At 53.2% G+C, this 19,259-nt stretch overlaps 1 protein-coding gene across 2 annotated transcripts in view; it reads left to right on the forward strand.

The window, feature by feature from the left end:
- Positions 1-19,259, forward strand: part of SULT2B1 (sulfotransferase family 2B member 1) — a 32,125-nt gene that overhangs the window by 8,297 nt on the left and 4,569 nt on the right. For both annotated transcript variants that reach the window (XM_032839234.1, XM_032839235.1), the window contains exons 2-5: positions 9,849-9,988; positions 15,927-16,135; positions 17,756-17,882; positions 18,276-18,370. In XM_032839234.1, the coding sequence (XP_032695125.1) occupies positions 9,849-9,988; positions 15,927-16,135; positions 17,756-17,882; positions 18,276-18,370 (571 nt within the window). The remainder of the gene's footprint in view (positions 1-9,848; positions 9,989-15,926; positions 16,136-17,755; positions 17,883-18,275; positions 18,371-19,259) is intronic.

The following is a 19,259-nucleotide window of genomic DNA, read 5'->3' on the forward strand; positions in this document are numbered from 1 at the left end:
TCCAAACATATTAAAAAAAAAAAACAAACAACCTTGGAAGAATTATCCACAAACTTCCCTATACCTCCCAATTTTATTGGTATTATATATGTCTTTTTATTGTATTTTATTTTTATTATATATTTTATTTTTTATATGTCTTGTTTTATTTTATTTTATAGTTTATTATATTTGTCTTATATATATGTCTTATCACGTATCTGAGCATCCTTCTATCGGTCCTTCCATCCTTATTTGTGAACTTATTTGTGATACGTTTCCAAAGTAAGCTGTAGACATCAGAACATTGCCTTGCAAGCAATCCCATATTTGCTTATGGGATTTTCTTTTAATAGAGAATGTCTAGGGGCACCTGGGTGGCTCAGTCGGTTAAGCATCTGCCTTCAGCTCAGGTCATGATCCCAGGGTCCTGGGATCAAGTTCTGCATCGGGCTCTCTGCTCAGAGGGAGAGGGAGAAGCAGACTCCGTTGTGCTTGTGCTCTCTCGCTCTCTCTCTCTGTCAAATAAAATCTTAAAAAAGAGAGAGAGAGAGAGAAAAGAGGATATATACCTACAGCGTAGTGCACACATTTGAAGTTTGCTGGGTTTTAAGAAATATACATGGGACCCCCGCCCCTCTCAAGAAATAAACGCCTCCTTTTGAATGGCTGGATTCCAATATTTGTCGGGCCCTGATGGATTTATCCAGCCCTGCGTTGTTTCAAGTCTTGCTTATCAATGATCTTGCAATGAACATCCTGGTATATATTTAACTGGGCATCCCCTCAAGGCCACCGATCTATTCCATAAATTTCCAGGGGTCACGTCCTTTTGCCCCTCCAACAGATATGATGGCGTAGTGCCCGGGATGTCAGATACTGGTTCTTGGAGATGGGACACGATAGGATAATTTCTCCTCCCTCTTAGAGAGCCTGGGAGTGGGGCCGGCTGATCATAAGAAGTCACTAGCCAAAGAAATTAGTTACTAAGTGTTAAAAGGGCTGCGAAAGAAGCAAGCACATACGCAGGGGGTGTCTCCTGCTTTAGCAGAGGTGATCTGCTTGAGTAAAATGTTGCCAAGTGATCTCTCAAAGAGGTTAGTCTAATTGCTCTCCTGCCAAGAGCAGGCAAGTGAAAAGAGCCTGTTTCTCTGTACTCCGGCCAAGGCATGAGTCATTCCACTGGGATGGAGGTGCCCAGAGGAGATGCTGATGCTTGCCCAGATGGGCTCCAGGCGGAATTTCAGGAGGTAAGGGAAAGGTACTCCTGCAACAGAGAACAGCCCATTCCGGGGAACTGCACCGTGTGTCAGGGGAATGGGGTGCGCTGAACCCGGCTCAGGCTTGGAGAGGCTTGGCAGTGTTCCCCAGAGAAAGGCAGGTTGACCACAGGCGGCTGCCATGAGTCAGCAGGACAGCTGGCTGGGCTACTAAGAGATCCTGCGGTCCCGGATTGCATTCCGGCTGGAAGCGTGGGGCCGCTCCCAGGAAGGGGAGCAGCTCCAGCCCCACGCAGAACCCAGAATCCCAGGCCTGGACCCCGTCATCTCCTTTGCACACATGGTGTGGTCTGGTTACCCCTTCCTGCCCTGTGGACCTAAACCTGCAACCTTCCCTAGATGCTCCCCATCCCCCACCTGCTCCATTTGCCCCCTATCACCATCCCACATTGAAAACGTTTGGGGTTGGGGGGGTACCGGCTGGCTCAGTCCAGGGGAGCCTGCGTCTCTTGATCCGGGGGTGTGAGTTTGAACCCCGTGTTGAGTGTAGAGATGACTTAAAAATAAAATCTTTTAAAAACACAGGGCGTACACACACATTAAAACAATTTTCGGTTCATTTTTGTCCATTCAAACACAAACTACAATTGGGTTTTTTGGTCACTTCGCTTCACTTTGGTATCTCCCAGCACAGGGTGCAGAGTAGGTTCTGGGTAAATATTTGTGGGCTGAATGAATCAATTTGCCGCATCTCTGGCAAAAAGACCTAAAGCTCCAGGGTTGGGGAGCTCTCCTCGGGCATCAGGCTGGAATGTCCCTGGAAAAGAGGTCTCTGATCCCTCTGTCACTGCTCATTCTTATTTTTTTTAAGATGATTTATTTATTTATTTGACAAAGAGAGACACAGTGAGAGAGGGAATACAAGCAGGGGGAGTGGGAGAGGGAGAAGCAGGTTTCCTGCTGAGCCAGGAGCCTGATGCAGGGCTCAATCCCAGGACCCTGGGATCACGACCCGAGCCAAAAGCAGTCACTTAACAACTGAGCCACCCAGGCACCCTCCACTGCTCATTCTTCAAATGAGACCAGAGAGGGCTTGTGAGTGGCTTCAGGTCACACTGCAAATCTAAGGCAGGCCAGCAAATGGGCAGGCGTTGCTTCTTGGCACATCCCTGGGGTATCCAGGAGGGACACTGACCAGCAGGTTGTTCTGTTATCATAGTGGCTAATGGACGTTGAGCATGTATATGAACAAAAGCTCTTCAAAGAAAGTCATTTAGAGCAAAGTTGATTTGTGTGTCTGTGCAGGGGGGAGTGTATAGTCCTATGAATTTTAGCACAATTTTAGCTAAGATCTGAGTGGCAGCAGGGCTGCATTCCTTCCAGAGGCTCTTGGGAGAATCAGGTTCTTCTGCACCTTTCTAGCTTCTAGAAGCTCCTAGAAGCCACCTGCATTCCGTGGCTCATGGGTCCCTGGTCTGCCTCAAAGCCAGCGGTTTGCTCACATCTGCCAAACTCGGTGCTCTGACCACAGCTTCTGCGATCACAGCTCCTCCCCTCCTTCTCTGAAGGACCCTCGTGATTAAATTTCGGGCCACACAAGAATCTCCCCACCTTGAAATCCTGACCAGAATCACAGCCGTGAGATCCCATTTCCCCACAGTGTGACATAGTCACGGGCTCTGGGGATTGGGGTGCGCACGTCCGTGGGGACCACCGTCCTCCGGGCGGACCATACAGACGTGCCTTCCTGAGTCTGGCTTCCTTCACCCTCGTCGCGCCTTCGAGAGGCATCCACGCTGTTGTGGGTCTCGGTGGTCATCTCCTCTCATTGCCAAGGGCCGTCCCGTGGTGTGGATGGGCCGCCGTTGCCGTGCTCACCTGCTGGACGGCGTCTGTGTTGTTGCCGGTTTGGGGGGATCGTGAACAAGGTGACTATAAACACAGGGGTACAAATGTTTGTGTGGACATGAGCATTCGTTGCTCGTGGGTGAACACTCAGGAGGGGGAGAGACTCTGGTTTCAGATCTGCTTATAATAAGATAGTGCAAGGGCGCCTGTGGGACACAGTGGGGGGAGCGCCGCCCTCTTGGTGTCGGCTCCGGTCGGTCGGGATCTCCCAGCGGTGAGATCCAGCCCCGCGTGGGGCTCCGCGGTCCGCACCAAGTCTGCTTGGGATTCTCTCCCTCTCCCTCCGCCCCTTCCCCCCTCCCACCGCCTCGCTCTCAAATACATAAATAAATCTTTAAAAAGAAAGATGGTTCAGTGAGATACAGGACTACCGTATATAATATAATATGATAATAATATTCCCTAGGAGTTAAATACTCAGGTGGCCAAGGGGAGGGAGATGGAGTCCCACTCTGAGAGGTCACGTGAGTTCCCTGGGGGGAAAACCTCTGTCTCCTTGACTACCGCCCACACCCCTGCCCAGATAGGAGCACATCTGGGGAGCACCTGGCGCAGGGACCCAGAGACAGGCCGGCAACAGCCCCCAGCTGGTTAGGGGTCAAACCGTGGAGCCACGGTGCTTGGGTTCCTATCCTGGCTCTGCCTCTCCGTGCCTCCAGCTCACATTTGCAAGGTAGGGAGGGGATGTCAAGGGAGTGGAGGAAGCCAGGCCCATCACGTAGCAGGGACTACTGTGCCAGCCATCGCTGTCGGTATTAATATCACTTCCTCAACAAATATCAACCGGAGTGCTGCTCTTGGCAATGAAGACGGACCCAAAAATAAATAAATAAATTAAATAATCCCTGGTCTCACGGAGCTTACGTGCAAGCAGAGAAGGACGGCAATCAACAATCAGGGAGACACATAAACCGTGAGAGCGCCTGGGAAGATGCCCAGTGCGCTGGTGGCGCGTAGACAAAGCAGGGTGAGGGGCTGGGGTGGGGCTCGAGTGCAAAGAGGGTGTCAGGTGAAGCCTCACTGACAAGGGGCAGCGGGGTGCTGTCTGTCGGAGCAAAGGCAAGAGGCGAGGGTGCCAAGCACAGTGGAAGGCAGAGAAGGCAATCAGTGCAAAGGCCCTGAGGCAGGCCTTGGCCTGAAGGGTCAAAGGACCAGCAAGGAGATCAGTAAGCGAGGGGTGGGGGTGAAAATTAAGGCGGAAGGGTCAGTGTGGCTCCTGTGGGGCCTCGTGTTCACGGTGAGGGTGTTGCTTTTTCTTTGAGTGAGGCGGGTGGGCTGGGAGCAGAAGAGAGACAAGAGCCTACTTAGTTTCTAACAGTGGGAAGAACTATTGCTGGGGTGCAGGGGTAGAAGCAGGGAGACCAGTAAGGCGGCCACTAAAGTCCAGTTGGAGGGAAGAAGCCTTCCTATCCTTCTCATCCTGAGGCCCAGAGAGGGTAAATCATGTATTCAAGGTCACGGAGCTAGTTGGTAGCAGAGCTTGAGTTCAAATCCAAGTCTACCCAACCTCAACCAGTCTTCCTTCCCCACTGCGGACGGGGCTGCCTCTGGAAATGGTGACAGGGCGCTCATCGCCCAGGGTTCCTAACCGGGGTTGGATTTGTTTATTGCACACCTACTCTGTGCCTGGCCCTGGGGATAAAACACTGAACTTGATCCACACACTTCTCTAGTGGCAGAGGAAGGGGTAGAGGTGCACTGACAGGTACTTATTGAGACCACCTTGGAAGACTGCTGTGTGACCTTAGGGAAATATATTAACTTCTCTGGGCCTCCATGTCTTCCGGCAGGAAGTAGTGCTCACCATAACCACCTCATGGGGCTCTGGGAGAAGTCCAATAACGAATGTCTTTGACATGGATTTTTCTCTCTGGGCGAATCCCATGCTCTTCCTCCCCTTCTGGGGCCAAAGGGAAGTCAGAACAGGGTCTTTCAGGTCGGAGGAGGCCAGAAGAATGGGCAGGCCTAGGTCACGGAGGGCCTTGAGCTGCAGACGGAGGGACTGCGGCCATGTGCGGGGTGGACAGGTGGAAGGGGCTGGAGGCCAAGGGACTGAAGGGCCTGGCTAGAGAGCGAGAGGGCAAGGAGGAGACCAGAGTTGGACGGGCGCAATGTGGACAGAGAGAAAGAGAGGGCCGGGCCCGGGGTGGGAGGCCGGAGTGTCGATGTGTCAGGCCATTCTTAGAGTCTCACGTTCTGGGGTCTCTGGAGCAGGGCAGACCAGAACCGGCAGCTTTAAGGAGGCTAATAGGCAGGAGCTCAGCCAGTGGCCCATTATGTCGGCCGGTGTGCTCTCTGCTGTTCCTTCTGCGGCCAGACAGACCCAGCTCCATTGTCACCTTCATTCCTCTGCTCCAGTCGAGCGATAACTCCGTGCCAGGCCCCAGACGTGGTGTGGGAACAAAACAGGCTTGTCACCCAGGGAGAGTCAAGTCCCCCTGGGGCCAGATTTGATTTACAAGCTGGGGAGCGAAGGCACACAGCACCTGTTTGAGGACACGCAGTGGGATTCGACCTAGCAGGAAGGGGTGGGCGGCGTTCCCGGCCTGGAACCCTCAAGCACAGACAAGGGCGAGGGCGGGCCCAGCATTCCTGGCCCAGAGGACCTGCAGGCACAAAGGCCTGGAGGTGGGAATAGTGCTCAGCGCAGGGAGCAGTTTCGGGGTACCCAGGGAAGGTGGGACTGGGACAGAAACTGCCCGCAGGGCCGAGGTTCAAATCCCAGCTCTGCCTGGAACTTGTCACGTGTGGCCTTGGCCAGATCACTCTCCCTTCCTTCCATTGTCCCGTCTGTAGTATCGGCACATGTGAGGAGGCGGCATTTGGGCCTCTATTGTTTATTTAATGAGCAATTGGCTGTTCTGGACTCTGAGAGCACACTGATAAGGTCTGCACACTGCTGGCCCACAAGGGGGCCCAGCTGTGGGCATCTCAAAGGGGCTGGGCAGGGGGCTCTGAAGTGCAGGGGGCTGAAATGGGCTGAGACAGGTGAAAGGACATTACGAAAGCTCTTTTACTTTCCCTCACTTTTTTTTTTTTTTAAGATTTAATTCATTTTTTTGACAGAGAGAGACAGTGAGAGAGGGAACATAAGCAGGGGGAGTGGGAGAGGGAGAAGCAGGTTTCCCGCCAAGCAGGGAGCCTGTCTTGGGCTTCGATCCCAGGACCCTGGGATCATGAACTGAGCCAAAGACAGACGTTTAACAACTGAGCCACCCAGGCGTCCCGTCTCTCTCACTTTCTTCTTGGTCAGTGCCTTTGTTCACTCCCGCGTGCATTGGGTCAGTCAGATACAGGAGAGCACCAGGGACGTGACCCCCTGGGGTGGAGCGAGGACCCTCCCTGCTGGGAGGGGGCTGGGCAGGAGGGAGATACCCTCGTATTGATTGATTCATGCCATCCGTGAATATTTCAGGGACTCCTGAAGGGCACAGCATCTTTTCCCTGTCAGCATCTCCCTTTTCCTCTCCTGCCAACCGGGGAGGACATCTCTCCGAGGGGCTGTCAGATCAAAGACCCAAACAGCGCTGCCCACCAGAGGGAGTGTCAGCTTTCCCAGTGTTTACCAGGAGCCAGGCGCCTCCGAGATTATCCCTTTTATTTTTATTTTTTGAATATTTTATTTATTTGAGAGAGGGTGCACGCACAAAGAGGGGGAGCAGCAGGCAGAGCGGGAAGCAGGCTCCCCGATGAGCAGGGAGCCTGATGTGGTGACTCGATCCCAGGACGCTGGGATCATGACCCGAGCTGAAGGCCGATGCTCTCGACTGACAGAGCCCCCCAGGTACCCCTAGATTATCCCTTTTAATCCTCAGATAGGATAAGAACCCTGATGTAGAGATGACTGTTATCCTCATGGGACAGATAAGGAAACCGAGGCTCAGGGAGGCGAGATCCGCTGGCCAAGGTACGGAGAGCGCCAAGAGCCAGGCACTGGGCCGCCCATCCATCTAATGGGAACTGACTGCCTCCAAGCGCCCACTCCCTGGGCTAATCTGCCTAGTAACCAGTGACATCACTAATTCCATGCCCACACACCCCCCGAGGGGAAGCTGACATCATCACGGAATAGTCACTACAACTTTGCCTCTTGGTGGAGCATGCGACTCTTGATCTCCGGGTGATGAGTTCAAGTACTTTTTACGTGCTCACAACAGCCTTATGAGGTACCGATTATTACTACCCCCATTTTATGGATAAAAAAACAGGTGGCACAGAGAGGTCGATTGATTTACCCGAAGCCACACAGCGGGTGGGACACAGATTTCAAACCCCCATATTCTGGCTTCAGAGTTTACGCCCTCCATCAAGACACTGCTACTTCTCCCGTCTCCCTTTTGCCTTTGAAGAAAGAGTGTTGAAGTATTGGGCCTCAGCTCGGCTAGGAAGTGCCAAAGCCATGTTCAGCCCCAAGGCTGTGCTCTTCCTCAGGCCTGTACCACTGTGGTTACCCAGGGCCACACCCCCTTCAACCTGTGAGGTGACCAGCCCTCCCTCCTCATCTCCACGGGAACAACCCCCAGTCAGGGATAAAGGGCTTTTTGCCAGCAGGCCATAGCCCCCGACACCGGCTTCTCCTGCAGCCCTTTCCGGGCCCACCTCCGGACAGGGACACTGTCCCTGGGAGGCCCCAGCCAGCTGAGCCTCCCCTGGGCTCCCAGAGCCCTCCAGCAACCCCAGGCAGAGTACACAGTTCTCAAGCTTCTCTTCTTCCCCTCCAAGCCTTACCCGGTGCCAGGCCTCCCTCAATCTCTGAAGCTGGTAAAGGCCTTCAGGAAGGATCCTGGGGGCCCCCCCGGGGCCAGTCACAGCCTTCAGGGGACCTCCATTCGCTCAACTGTCAATAAGCCAGCTGGGTTTTCAACCTCTTCAGGCCCCACACTCCACCTCCTTTTTACCAGAAATAGTTGTTTTAGTTGGAAGGTCTCCCAGCCCCACCACCCTTTAATTACTTATCCATTCATTCACTGAATATTTGGTTAAGGTAAAACTCACAAGAGTGCTGTACACAGGGCTTTGGTCAACAACTCAAGAATTTTGCACAGTAGGCATGCTGTGTAACCAGCCCCCACATCACAGTCTCCCAAACCCCCAAGGATAACTGCTGTCCCACCGTCTGGCACCTTCTGGCACTTTCTAGCACCTTCTAGCAACTTCTAGCACCTTCTAGCAACTTCTAGCACATTTCCTGTATTTGAACTTCCCGTAATTGAAATCATGGGGTCCGGACCCTCCTGCGGCCCGTCCTTCACTCAACACTGTGTTTCTGAGTTTCATTTGTGTGGTCCCCAACCCTCTTTATAACAGCTATTGGTAATAGCCTCTTTGCCATCCCGTAGTGAAATCCACAGACAACATAACCTACTTACACACATACTGGTTTGTTTTTTGTTTTTTTTTTTTTTTCCCAGTTCAGCATTGTCCTCAGTGTACTCTAACGAGGCATGAATGGAAACACCCAGAGCGGCAGCTCAGGAAGGGCAGATCGGATTCTGCGGGGCTGGAAGTTTGGAAGGTGGCAAGGGGGCTCTCCTTAAGGGAAAGAACCAATGAGTATGACTCTGGCCGTAGGGAGAGGCGGGGTGTTTATTTAGAGTAAGAAAGAGGATTATAGCGACTTGCTTCATTTTGAAAGCTGACAAACCCTCCAAACATTCCAGAAAAATGACACAAACAAGCTTCTGGATTCATACACTTCAGACCTGCGTCTCCTCCTCCACCTCTTGCTTTCCGGGTCAGGTGCCGGAGGACAAGGTGTGTCATGATGCGAATTCCTGCAGCCAGCCGCCTAGAGGGAATGCGGACAGGCGTGACTGCAGACCCCATAAATACCCCGGAGCAGGGGGCGAGCTCCCCTTCACTATAGCGAGGGACCCCCAATACCCACGCCTCTCCCACACGCCAGGGGCAGGAGACCCCAGGGAAGGCTGTCATGGAAAGCTACAGCGGGTTGAATGGATTTCGCTCTTAGAACATCTCACTTTGGGAAATTTTGTGGCTTTGTGGACCCATCATGGTGACTTTGGAAAGGCAGCTCAAGTGAGGGGCTTGAACTTTCAGACTGTTTCAGCTTCGGGGTGCCTGGCGGGCTTAGCCCGTAGAGCAAGAGACAACTCTCGATCTCAGGGTTGTAAGCTCGAGCCCCACGTTGGGTGTAGAGATTCCTTTAAAATGTTAAAAAACAAAAACAAAAACTTCATGGTGACCCCTGGGTTGGGTTTCAATGGTGGGCTCTGCGCTCCTTAACCTTGCAGGAAGGAGTGGGCAGGGCGCATAGCTTCTGTGGCCTCGGTTTCCTTGTTGGTAAAATGGGGTGGTGAGTTAACCTCTTCCTCAAGGGTTGGGGCAAAAGGTGGGGGAGAGAAAAGCACTTAGCCCTGCTTTACAGTTGTGAAGGGCTCTGTGTTCCACTGGCTGTGTGGCTTTGGGAAGTCACTCAACCTCTCTGTGCCTTGCTTTCTTCATTCATAAAAGGCAGCTAATAGCCCTCCTGACCTCAGAGTCTTGTTGTGGGGTTTGGGTAAACCATCCATCCCCACCTTGCAGATGAAGAAATGAGGCTCAGAGAACATTTGCTTGCCAGGGTTCCCCCGGGGATCCGAGCACCCCTCACCTGTCTCTTGCTCTCCCTCCCTCCTGCCCTGAGAGTTCTCTGCCCACCACCCACCCCCAACCTCCAGGACTGACTCCTGTCCTCACCTCCTCCCCGGTCCTCACGGTGTCTCCCCCACATTCCCACAGCCAGAAGTTGTCCGGCGAATACTTCCGGTACAAGGGCGTCCCCTTCCCCGTTGGCATCTACTCGCCAGAGAGCATCCGCGTGGTAGAGAACGCAGACGTTCAGGACGATGACATCTTCATCATCACCTACCCCAAGTCAGGTACCTGCCAGGTGCGGGGGGCCGGGATGGCAGCCACGGAGCCTGAGAAGGGCGCACCGAGGGGCTGGGAGTCAGGTATGGAGGGGTGGGGCTCTGGAACTGCTCCTTACAGGGTTAAACTTGGCCTTTGCCCTGATGAATCCCTCCGCCCACCAGGTGTCCCTCCTTCCTCCTGCCAGGTGGGCTCTCGGGTCCCCAGGGAAGCCTCCCCTGACCTCCCAGCTAAAGCAGCGTCTCCACCCTGTCCCTCTCCAGCCCCTTAACTAACTGCTCCTCTCCTTCAAAGCGCCTGTCACCATGAACCCCTATATTGTGCTTTTGTTTGTTTATTTATTCTCTGGTTTCCTCCCTGGAACATGAGCTCTTTGAGGGCAGGTGGTTTAGTGGGTCTGGGCCACCGCTGTAGTCTTTGAGCCTAAAACAGTGCCCGGCACCTAATAAGGATTCAGTAAATATTGGCGGAAGGAAGGAGGCGGGGAGGGAGGGAGGGGGAAGGGGATGCTCTTAATTTTCTCCATTCCATCCCTGAAAAGCTGCTTACTAATCATCTGCCATGTGTGGAGACACAGCTGTGGGTAGGGAAGACAGTTGTCAATCTGTTGGGAGAGACAGACTTTATTTCAATATGCAATCACCTCTATTACTATGTAATTAGGGTTGGAATGGATGCCCTCAAGGTGCAGGGAGCATTGAATGTAGGTAACAAGAGTTGCTCTGGCGGTGGGGGGAGGGGGCCTGGGTGGCTCAGTGGGTTAAGCCTCTGCCTTTGGCTCAGGTCATGATCTCAGGGTCTTGGGATCGAGCCCCACATTGGGCTCTCTGCTCAGCAGGGAGCCTGTTTCCTCCTCTCTCTGCCTGCCTCTCTGCAGGCAGGGAGATTGTGATATCTCTGTCAAATAAATAAAATCTTAAAAAAGAGAGAGAGAGTACCTGGGTGGCTTGGTTGGTTAAGTTGACTGCCTTCAGCTCAGGTCATGATCCTGGAGTCCCAGGATCGAGCCCCACGTCAGGCTCCCTGCTTGGTGGGGAGTCTGCTTCTCCCTCTGACCCTGCTCCTTCTCATGCTCGCTTGCTCTCCCTCTCCCTCTCTCTCTCTCAAATAAATAAAATAAAAAGAGATGGGGATGAGGGCAGCCTTCATGGGGGAGAAGACGTTCATGTCCAGATCTGGAAGCTGAAGAGGGGTTTGAGTGGGAAAGTGTGTCCTACACAGAGAGGAGCACATGCAAAGGCCCTGGGGTTGGAGGAGGCTTGATGAGACTGAAGGAACAAGAGAAGATCAGCAAGGCTGGGGAGAAGACTGGGGGCACATGGGTTGATGAAGCATCCCTCTGGAGCCAAGGAGAGGTTCTCCGGTGACTTTACTCAAAGTCCCTCAAGGAACTTTTAGTGAGAAAAGGGACAGACTTCAGCTTTTCCTTCTCTAGGACATCTTTGAAACATTTCAAAATATGATATTTGCCCTCTTCACCATGGAGTTCTGTGAGGGGTGTTTTTTGAGATAGAATTCATACCTCCTACGATTTGCCCATTTTATTTATTTTCAAAGATTTTATTTGTTTGACAGAGAGAGAGATCACAAGTAGACAGACAGACAGGTTGTGGGGGAGGGGAAGCCCGATGCGGGGCTCGATCCCAGGACCCCAAGATCATGACCTGAGCTGAGGCAGAGGCTTAACCCACTGAGCCACCCAGGCACCCCCAATTTGCCCATTTTAAAGTGTAGTGTTCTCTGGTAGTGATGTATTCACAGAGCTGAGCAACCTTTATTACTATCCATTCAGGAACATTTTCACCATCCCAACAAGAAGCCCTGTGCCCATTAGCCATCACCCCCACAGAATCCACATCCCCAACCCCAAGCTATGGCCACCATGAGTCAGCTTTCTGACTCGATAGATTTGCCCAATCTGGACATTTTATATAAATGGAATCCTACCATGCAGGGTCTTTTATGTCTGGCTTCTTTCACTTAGCACAACGCTTTTGGGGTTCATCCATGTCATAGCACGTGTTAGTGTTTCTTCATTCCCTTTTATGGTGGAATGCCGTCCCATAGTATGCGTTCTATTTTCTGTTTATACATTCACTGGTTGGTAATTTATTGGGTTGTCTGCATGCTTTGTCTCGAGTGACACTTCTAGAAACATGGCCATCCCGTCTGTGGACGCATGTTTTCATTTCCCTCAGAGTTCCCAGTTTTGAGAGACACATACAGTCCTATAACCACCGTCACAACCAAGACACAGAACAGCCCCATCGCCCCCAAATCCCTTCACATTGTTGCGCGGCCAACTGCTCCCTCAGCCCCAGCCCCTGGAGGCCACTGCTGTTTGTGGCCCCTGGAGTTTTGCCTTTTCTGGAACGTCGCATAGATGGACTCCTACCATCTATGTGCAGCTTTGCACACAAGTGCATGGAAATATTTTTCTTGGGGAAATACTCAGACGTGAGATTGCAGAGTCTACAGAAAGTAGGTTGGCTCGACTTTATGAGAAACTGCCAAGCTTTTTTTCCAAAGTGGCTTCATTTTGCGTTCTCACCAGCGACATTGGCGAGCTCGCCAACCAAGCATCGTTCCTCACCAACACTTGATATTGCCAGGCTGTTCTATTTGTTTGGTTGGTTTCTAAGCCATTGGAGTAGGTGCGTATTTTGCTATCGCTGTGTTTTTTTAAAAGATTTTATTTATTTATTTGACAGAGAGAGAGAGATCACAGGTAGGCAGAGAGGCAGGCAGAGAGAGAGGGGGAAGCAGGCTCCCTGCTGAGCAGAGAGCCCGATGCAGGGCCCGATCCCGGGACCCTGAGATCATGACCCGAGCCGAAGGCAGAGGCTTAACCCACTGAGCCACCCAGGTGCCCCAATCACGTGTCTTCTTTGATAAAATGTCTGCTCAAGTCTTTCCCCCATTTTTTTTTTTAAAGATTTTATTTATTTACTTGACAGAGAGACACAGTGAGACAGGGAACACAAGCAGAGGAAGTGGGAGTGGGAGAAGCAGGCTTCCCACCGAGCAGGGAGCCCGATATGGGGCTCAATCCCAGGACCCCGGGACCATGACCTGAGCCGAAGGCAGACACTTAACGACTGAGCCACCCAGGCGCCCCCGTTTTCCCCATTTTTTTTAATGAAAACCGTTTGTTTTCTCATTATTGAGTTTCAAGAGAATTCTTTTTCTTTTTTAAGATTTCATTTATTTATTTGACAGAGATCACAAGTAGGCAGAAAGGGAGAGAGAGAGAGGAGGAAGCAAGCTGCTTGCTGAGCAGAGAGCCGGACATAGGCGGATACCAGGACCCTGAGATCAGGACCTGAGCTGAAGGCAGAGGCTTAACCCACTGAGCCACCCAGGCGCCCCCAGCTTCTTTCTTTAATTTGAAATGTATTGATTCTGTTCTTAAGAAGTAATGCATTCAAAAAAAGAAGAAGAAGAAGAAGAAGAAGAAGAAGAAGAAGTAATGCATTCATAGTTCAAAAGTTCAAGAGGTACAAAGGGTTTGCACCAAAAGATCTCTTTCCTTCTGCAATCACCAAGGGCCTCTGTGTATCCTTCCAGAATTTGTACGTGCCATCAGAAAGGTGCCTAAATACATTGTCACTTTCCCCCCACGGTTCACACACTATCCGCACCATTCTGTACTATGGTTTTGTTTATATTTTTTCTTTTTCTTTGTATTCGTTTAGGAGGGAGAGGGGCAGAGGGAGAGGGAAGGAATCTTAAGCCCCCAACGTGGAGCTTTTTCTGATGTCCCCAAGATCATGACCTGAGCCAAAATCAAGAGTCAGACGCTTAACTGAGCCACTCAGGCGCCCCTCGTTTTCCTCGTATCTTAACATCATCCCATCTTACATCTTAAGACTGTGGACCAAGAACTTCCTTGCTCATTTGTTTGTTTACGGTTTCATAGTATTCAGTAACATTGGATGCATGGGAATTCTTGTTTAAACAGTTCCTGACTGATGAATATTGACTAAGTTTTCAGCCTTTTGCCTTTATACACAATGCACACTTTATAGCCAGTGCTGCCTCCCATGCAGATAGCATTTGCACAACCTACGCATTTATCTGTAGAAAAAACTCCTAGATGCGGAATTTCCCGGGGAAAGGTCTGTGAATGTGTGATTTTGATGGCCATCGCCAAATTTCCCTTCCCTGAGCAGCAGGTTTCGTTCAAAGCCACTTTGAGCAGCATGACGATGGTTTCACAACAACCTGAATCCATTTAACGCCACTGAGCTGGACACTTTAAAAAGGGTGAAATGCGTAAGTTTTACGTTAGGCGTATTTTACTGCACACCCGCAAAATAAAACATGTGAACTAGTGGGAGAGTATTAAACCCATCAACGGGGTAAGGAGAACCCCAGGGGAAATAGGAAGAGCCTATGCAGGGCTCAGCCAGCCACTCCCCCTGGGCGGAAGCAGAGCGCCCGAGGAAGTCCACTGGGGGCGCGGGGTCGGGTGGACGGAAAGTGTCGCCGGGTGTCCAGGGCCCTGCGGGCCGCTGTCCATCACGGAGCCAGCTGGGAAGCGAGACCCATCCTGCCTCAGGGTTCCTCCGGCGCCCTCTACTGGCAGAGGTTACCATTGCGCTGGGCGCCGGAGACCGGCTCACGGGGTCCCGCTCCCATCTCCTGGGAAAGGGCACCGGAGAGTGGACTGGGGGCAAGTGGCAGGGCATCAAGAACGCGGGCTGGGTTAGTGTTAGAATCCAGGGCAATACCGGTGCGCCCGACGGGCTCAGCTGGTGAGCCGTTCGACTCTCCCCATCTCGGCGTCGTGGGTTTGAGCCCCACCTTGGTCGCAGAGACGACTTAAAAGCAGACAAGCAAGGGCGCCTGGCTGGCTCAGTCAGCTAAGCGTCCGCCTTGGGCTCAGGTCCGAATCCCAGGTTGGTAGGATGGAGGCCGCCATCAGCTTCCAGCTCGGCAGGGTGCCCGTTTCTCCCTTTGCCTCTGTCTGCAGCTCCCCCTGCTTGTGCTCTTTCTGCCAAATAAATAAATAAAATCTTGAACAAAACAACAACAAAAACAGAGATCCAGGGCAATATAATACTAATAATAGGTGACTGTTAATATTTATTATTATTATTTCTCATCTGACTTGCCGATAGTCTCCTGGAATCCGGACAAGAGAAGCAGGTCACTGACGAGCTCCCTTCCTGCTACGTAACATTTGTGGGTCCCCCCAGAAATCAAGGGGTTACTCCTGAGAAGGGGTAGTGAAAGCTGCTGAGATTTTAACTTAAGCCCAGATGCCTGGATTGATTTAATTGCAGCTTCCCCTATGTACTAGCAGAATGCTTCTGCCTCACACATAAGCCTCAGAGTCCCAGCCACGGAACCTACTAGAAGCTTATTTGTCATTCCTTTAAACTCCGTGTGGGGCAGAATGCATGGAGGGAAGTGGGGGGAAATCCATGCAGCCTCGGCATTCTGGCTCTTTCCATCTCATGGCTGTGCCATCCCCGGGAGCCCCAGTTTCCAGGGGCGTCCCCGCATCCAGCCAGCAGAGAGGGAAGGGGGAGGGGCCGTGTAGGAGGTGTTTATGGGCCAGGCCTGGAAAAGGCTGCTTGTCACTGCCACCTGCACTCACTTGGCCAGAACTCGGTCACATGGCCCCACACGCAGCTGCAGGGGAGGTGAGGGGAATGTGGTCCCGTCCTAGTCCTGGGGGGGGGGGGATGAAATGGGGCTGGGTGGACAGTGAGCCAATCTTTGCTGTGCGCACCGCTTCCTGGCTTTGCCACCTTGGCCATCAGCGACTTTGTTTCTTTGAACCTTGAGGTCCTGCTCTGAAAATCATAATAAGCAGCAGCCCCAGCTTCCCCGCTGGCTGGCCAGGAGGCATCTGAGAAATCCGATTCTGTTTCTCTCTGCCCTCCCCTCCCCGCCGCCACCCCGTCTTCCATTAATTTGCCCAATATCTCCTGACAGGCACCAATTGGATGATTGAGATTCTCAGCTTAATCCTGAAGGACGGGGACCCATCCTGGATCCGCTCAGTGCCCATCTGGAAGCGGGCACCCTGGTGTGAGACCATCATGGGGGCATTCAGCCTCTCGGACCAGCCCAGCCCCCGCCTCATGAGTTCCCACCTCCCCATCCAACTCTTCACCAAAGCCTTCTTCAACTCCAAGGCCAAGGTGCGAGAGCCAGGGCCGGGGGGCTGTTGGGGTGGGGTAGAGCATAACTGACTGATGGATTCAGCACGTGTTTGTTGAACACCTCCTACGTCCCTGGCCCTGATCTAGAACCGTGGTCAATAAGCACACAGCCACGTAAGCATGCATTCTAAGGAGTAATGGGCAGAGAGTAGATAAGGAAGCTCTTTAAGGCGCCGAGGTGATAAACTCACATCAGAACGGAGCAGGGTGTGGGGGCGTCTGGGGGAAGAGCATTCCAGGCACAGGGGAGAACAGGTGCAAAGTCCCCGGGGCCCGTGTGGCATGCCTGAGGCTCCAAGGAAGCCTGTGTGGCCAGAACCAACTGAATGAGGGGGAAAGGAGTAGAGATGAGGTCAGGGAGGTTACAGGGTCCCAACTGTGCAGGGCTGCGTGAGCTGTGGTGGCAACTTCGTTTGTCCTCTGAGGGTCAAGAACCAAGGAAGGGCTCTGAGCTGCAGAACGGGAGCCCACTTGGGTTTTCACAAGCGCCCTCTGGAGGCAAGGTGGAGAACAGACCGTGGGGGCGACTGCAGGGAGTCCAGGTGGAGGGCCTTGGTGACAGAGACCAGGGTGGTGGCCGAGGAGGTGAAGGAAGCAGGCTGGGTTTGGGGTGTATTTTGGAAGTGGAACCAGGAGTCAGATTTGCTGACAGATGGGGTGTGGGTGTCAGGGAGATGAGTCAAGGGTGACTCTGTGGTGTTTGGCTTAAGCAGCTGGGAGGATGAGGCTGTCGTCACCTGGGATGGGGGGCGGCGGGAGGGGAGACTCCGGGGAAGGTGGAAGCTCTGTCGTTGGCCCTGGGCGGCTGGGGGGGGGTTGCCAGTGGGCAGGGAGATAACTCAATCAGGATGTGATAGGACAGATCTGGGCTGGACACACGTATCTGTAATTTGCTGGTCCACACAGAGATGGATGGAGTAATTACACCCAGGAGACTGGTGGGATTACGAAGGATCACTAGTGCCTGACTGTAGTCTCAGGGAAGGAGACAGTTGCCAGGGAAGGACATATCTGATGGGGCTGGAGGGGGCTTGGTTGTGGCATATGAAGCAGGTAAACAGAGTGAGGCCAGGTCGTGGGGGCCTTGAATGCCAGGCTCAGGGGCTGGGACTCTTCCCTGGGGTGCTGGAGAGTCGAGGAGGGTAGGGTCAGCTCTGGGTGTAGAAAGACCCTCTGGGGCCATGTGGAGGCTGGGAGGCTGGGAAAGAGGCTGAGGTGAGGGACCAGGCAGGAATGGACGAGCTAGGGCCTTGGCTATGGGAATAGGAAGGAGGGTCAACACCTCTCACCCTGATCTCCCCCATCCTGAGCCCCATGGCTTCCTCCTCCAGTCTTGATTCCCTGAAGCCAAACTGTCACTCTGCCTAGTCCAGGAACGGTCCTTCTCTCCTCCTAGAATGTGGTTGCTGGGAACTCTCCCCATCCTCTGGGATGGGGCAAACTAATCTAAGCTTAGCAGGACAGTCCCCTGAGAAATCTACCCTGAGTCGTTCCTGCTGTAGGATAAGAAGAAAGAAGGCTTGGGGACATGCAGTCTTTGGGGCTGGGGTCCTGCCTGTGTCTGACAGCTTCTCGCCTCTCCCCAACATCCACACCCAGGTGATCTACATGGGCCGGAACCCCCGGGACGTGGTGGTCTCCCTCTACCATTACTCCAAGATCGCTGGGCAATTGAAGGACCCTGGCACGCCTGACCAGTTCCTGCAGAACTTTCTCAAAGGCGAAGGTGAGGACTGGGGCAAAGTGAGGTGAGGGGGTGCCCCTCGGTCACCCAGACAGGAAGGGGGTGGAGAGGGGTATGAAGGAGAGGGAGGCAGAGATCCCAGGTGTTATGGCGAAGGAGACAGGGGAACAGAGAGAAGGATATAGACAGATACATAGATACAGAGAGGAGAGAAACAGAGAGACAGAGATGCAGAAAAGGGACAGAAACAGAGAGATGGGGATACAGGGGTTTTCAGGGGGCCAGATGTGGGGGGTTTGGGGGAGGCATCCAGCTCTGAGGGGCCAGGTCCGGGGCCACGTGGGGCCAGTGAGGCACACCCCCTGCCCCAGCCCCAAGCCCTGGCTGGTGTGGTCTTACTGCCCGGCCCTGATCCACCCATCCCTCCGCCCGCAGTGCAGTTTGGCTCCTGGTTCGACCATATTAAGGGCTGGATTCGGATGCAGGGCAAAGAGAACTTCCTGTTTATCACCTACGAGGAGCTGCAGCAGGTGAGCCCCCCGCCCCACCCCAGCCCAGCGCCCCCCACTCCTCCCCTCCTCATACCACTTCCCTTCCCTTCCCTTTCGGCAAGGCCTACCCTTCCGTGCAATGCACCAGGTACTGGGGGGCGCCATGGTGAATGGAGCAGGGTCCTGAGCCCCTGAGCCGCAGAGGGGGCATGGATAAATAAGATAAATGGTAGCCGAAGAGCAGAGCGAAGGAGCAAAGGCAAGCCTGAAATGAGCAGGGGATAAGGAATGTGTGGGGGCACAGTTTGAAATACGGTGGTCAGGGAGGCCTGTGCTGGGAGGCGGGGGCAGAGGGAAATAACACTTAAGCAAGGATCTGAAGGAGAAGGAGGAACCCTGGAGCTATCTGGGGGGAAAGTGTCTCAGGCAGTGGGAACCAAACACCAGTGCAAAGGTCCTGAGGTGAGAGCGTGCTTGATGTGTTCCTAGGGGAGCATAGCAGCCCACATGGCCAGAGCTGAGTTGGGATGGGGGGTTGGAAATGTGGGCAGAGGGGAGACAGGAGGCCCAGGGAGATCTTGGCTTGTCTCTGAGTAGGTGGAAGCCAGCGATGGGTCCTGAGCCGGGAAGGTGATAGGACAGATGAGGCCATGCAGAACTGGGACATGTGGGAAGTGAGCTTCAGGGATGGCTGTGACCTGAAAGGCAGAGGGGACTGACTGGTGGAAGGAAACAGCCTTTGGAGTTAGATGGGAATCCTGTCTGGACTCCATCAAACACCCCTGGAGCAGGCACCTGGGAGAGGAAAATGCCTTCTGGCTGGAGCAATCAGGGAGAGCTTCCCGGAAGAAGGTGCCATGCAGAATGCCCACTGCTTTGCTGGGCTGCAAGGAGGATGCTGGGCTTCTAGAGGAATAGTCCACAGTGA

Source organism: Lontra canadensis, unplaced genomic scaffold, assembly GCF_010015895.1.
Source record: "Lontra canadensis isolate GAN:19392208 unplaced genomic scaffold, GSC_riverotter_1.0 scaffold107, whole genome shotgun sequence".
NCBI lineage: Eukaryota > Metazoa > Chordata > Mammalia > Carnivora > Mustelidae > Lontra > Lontra canadensis.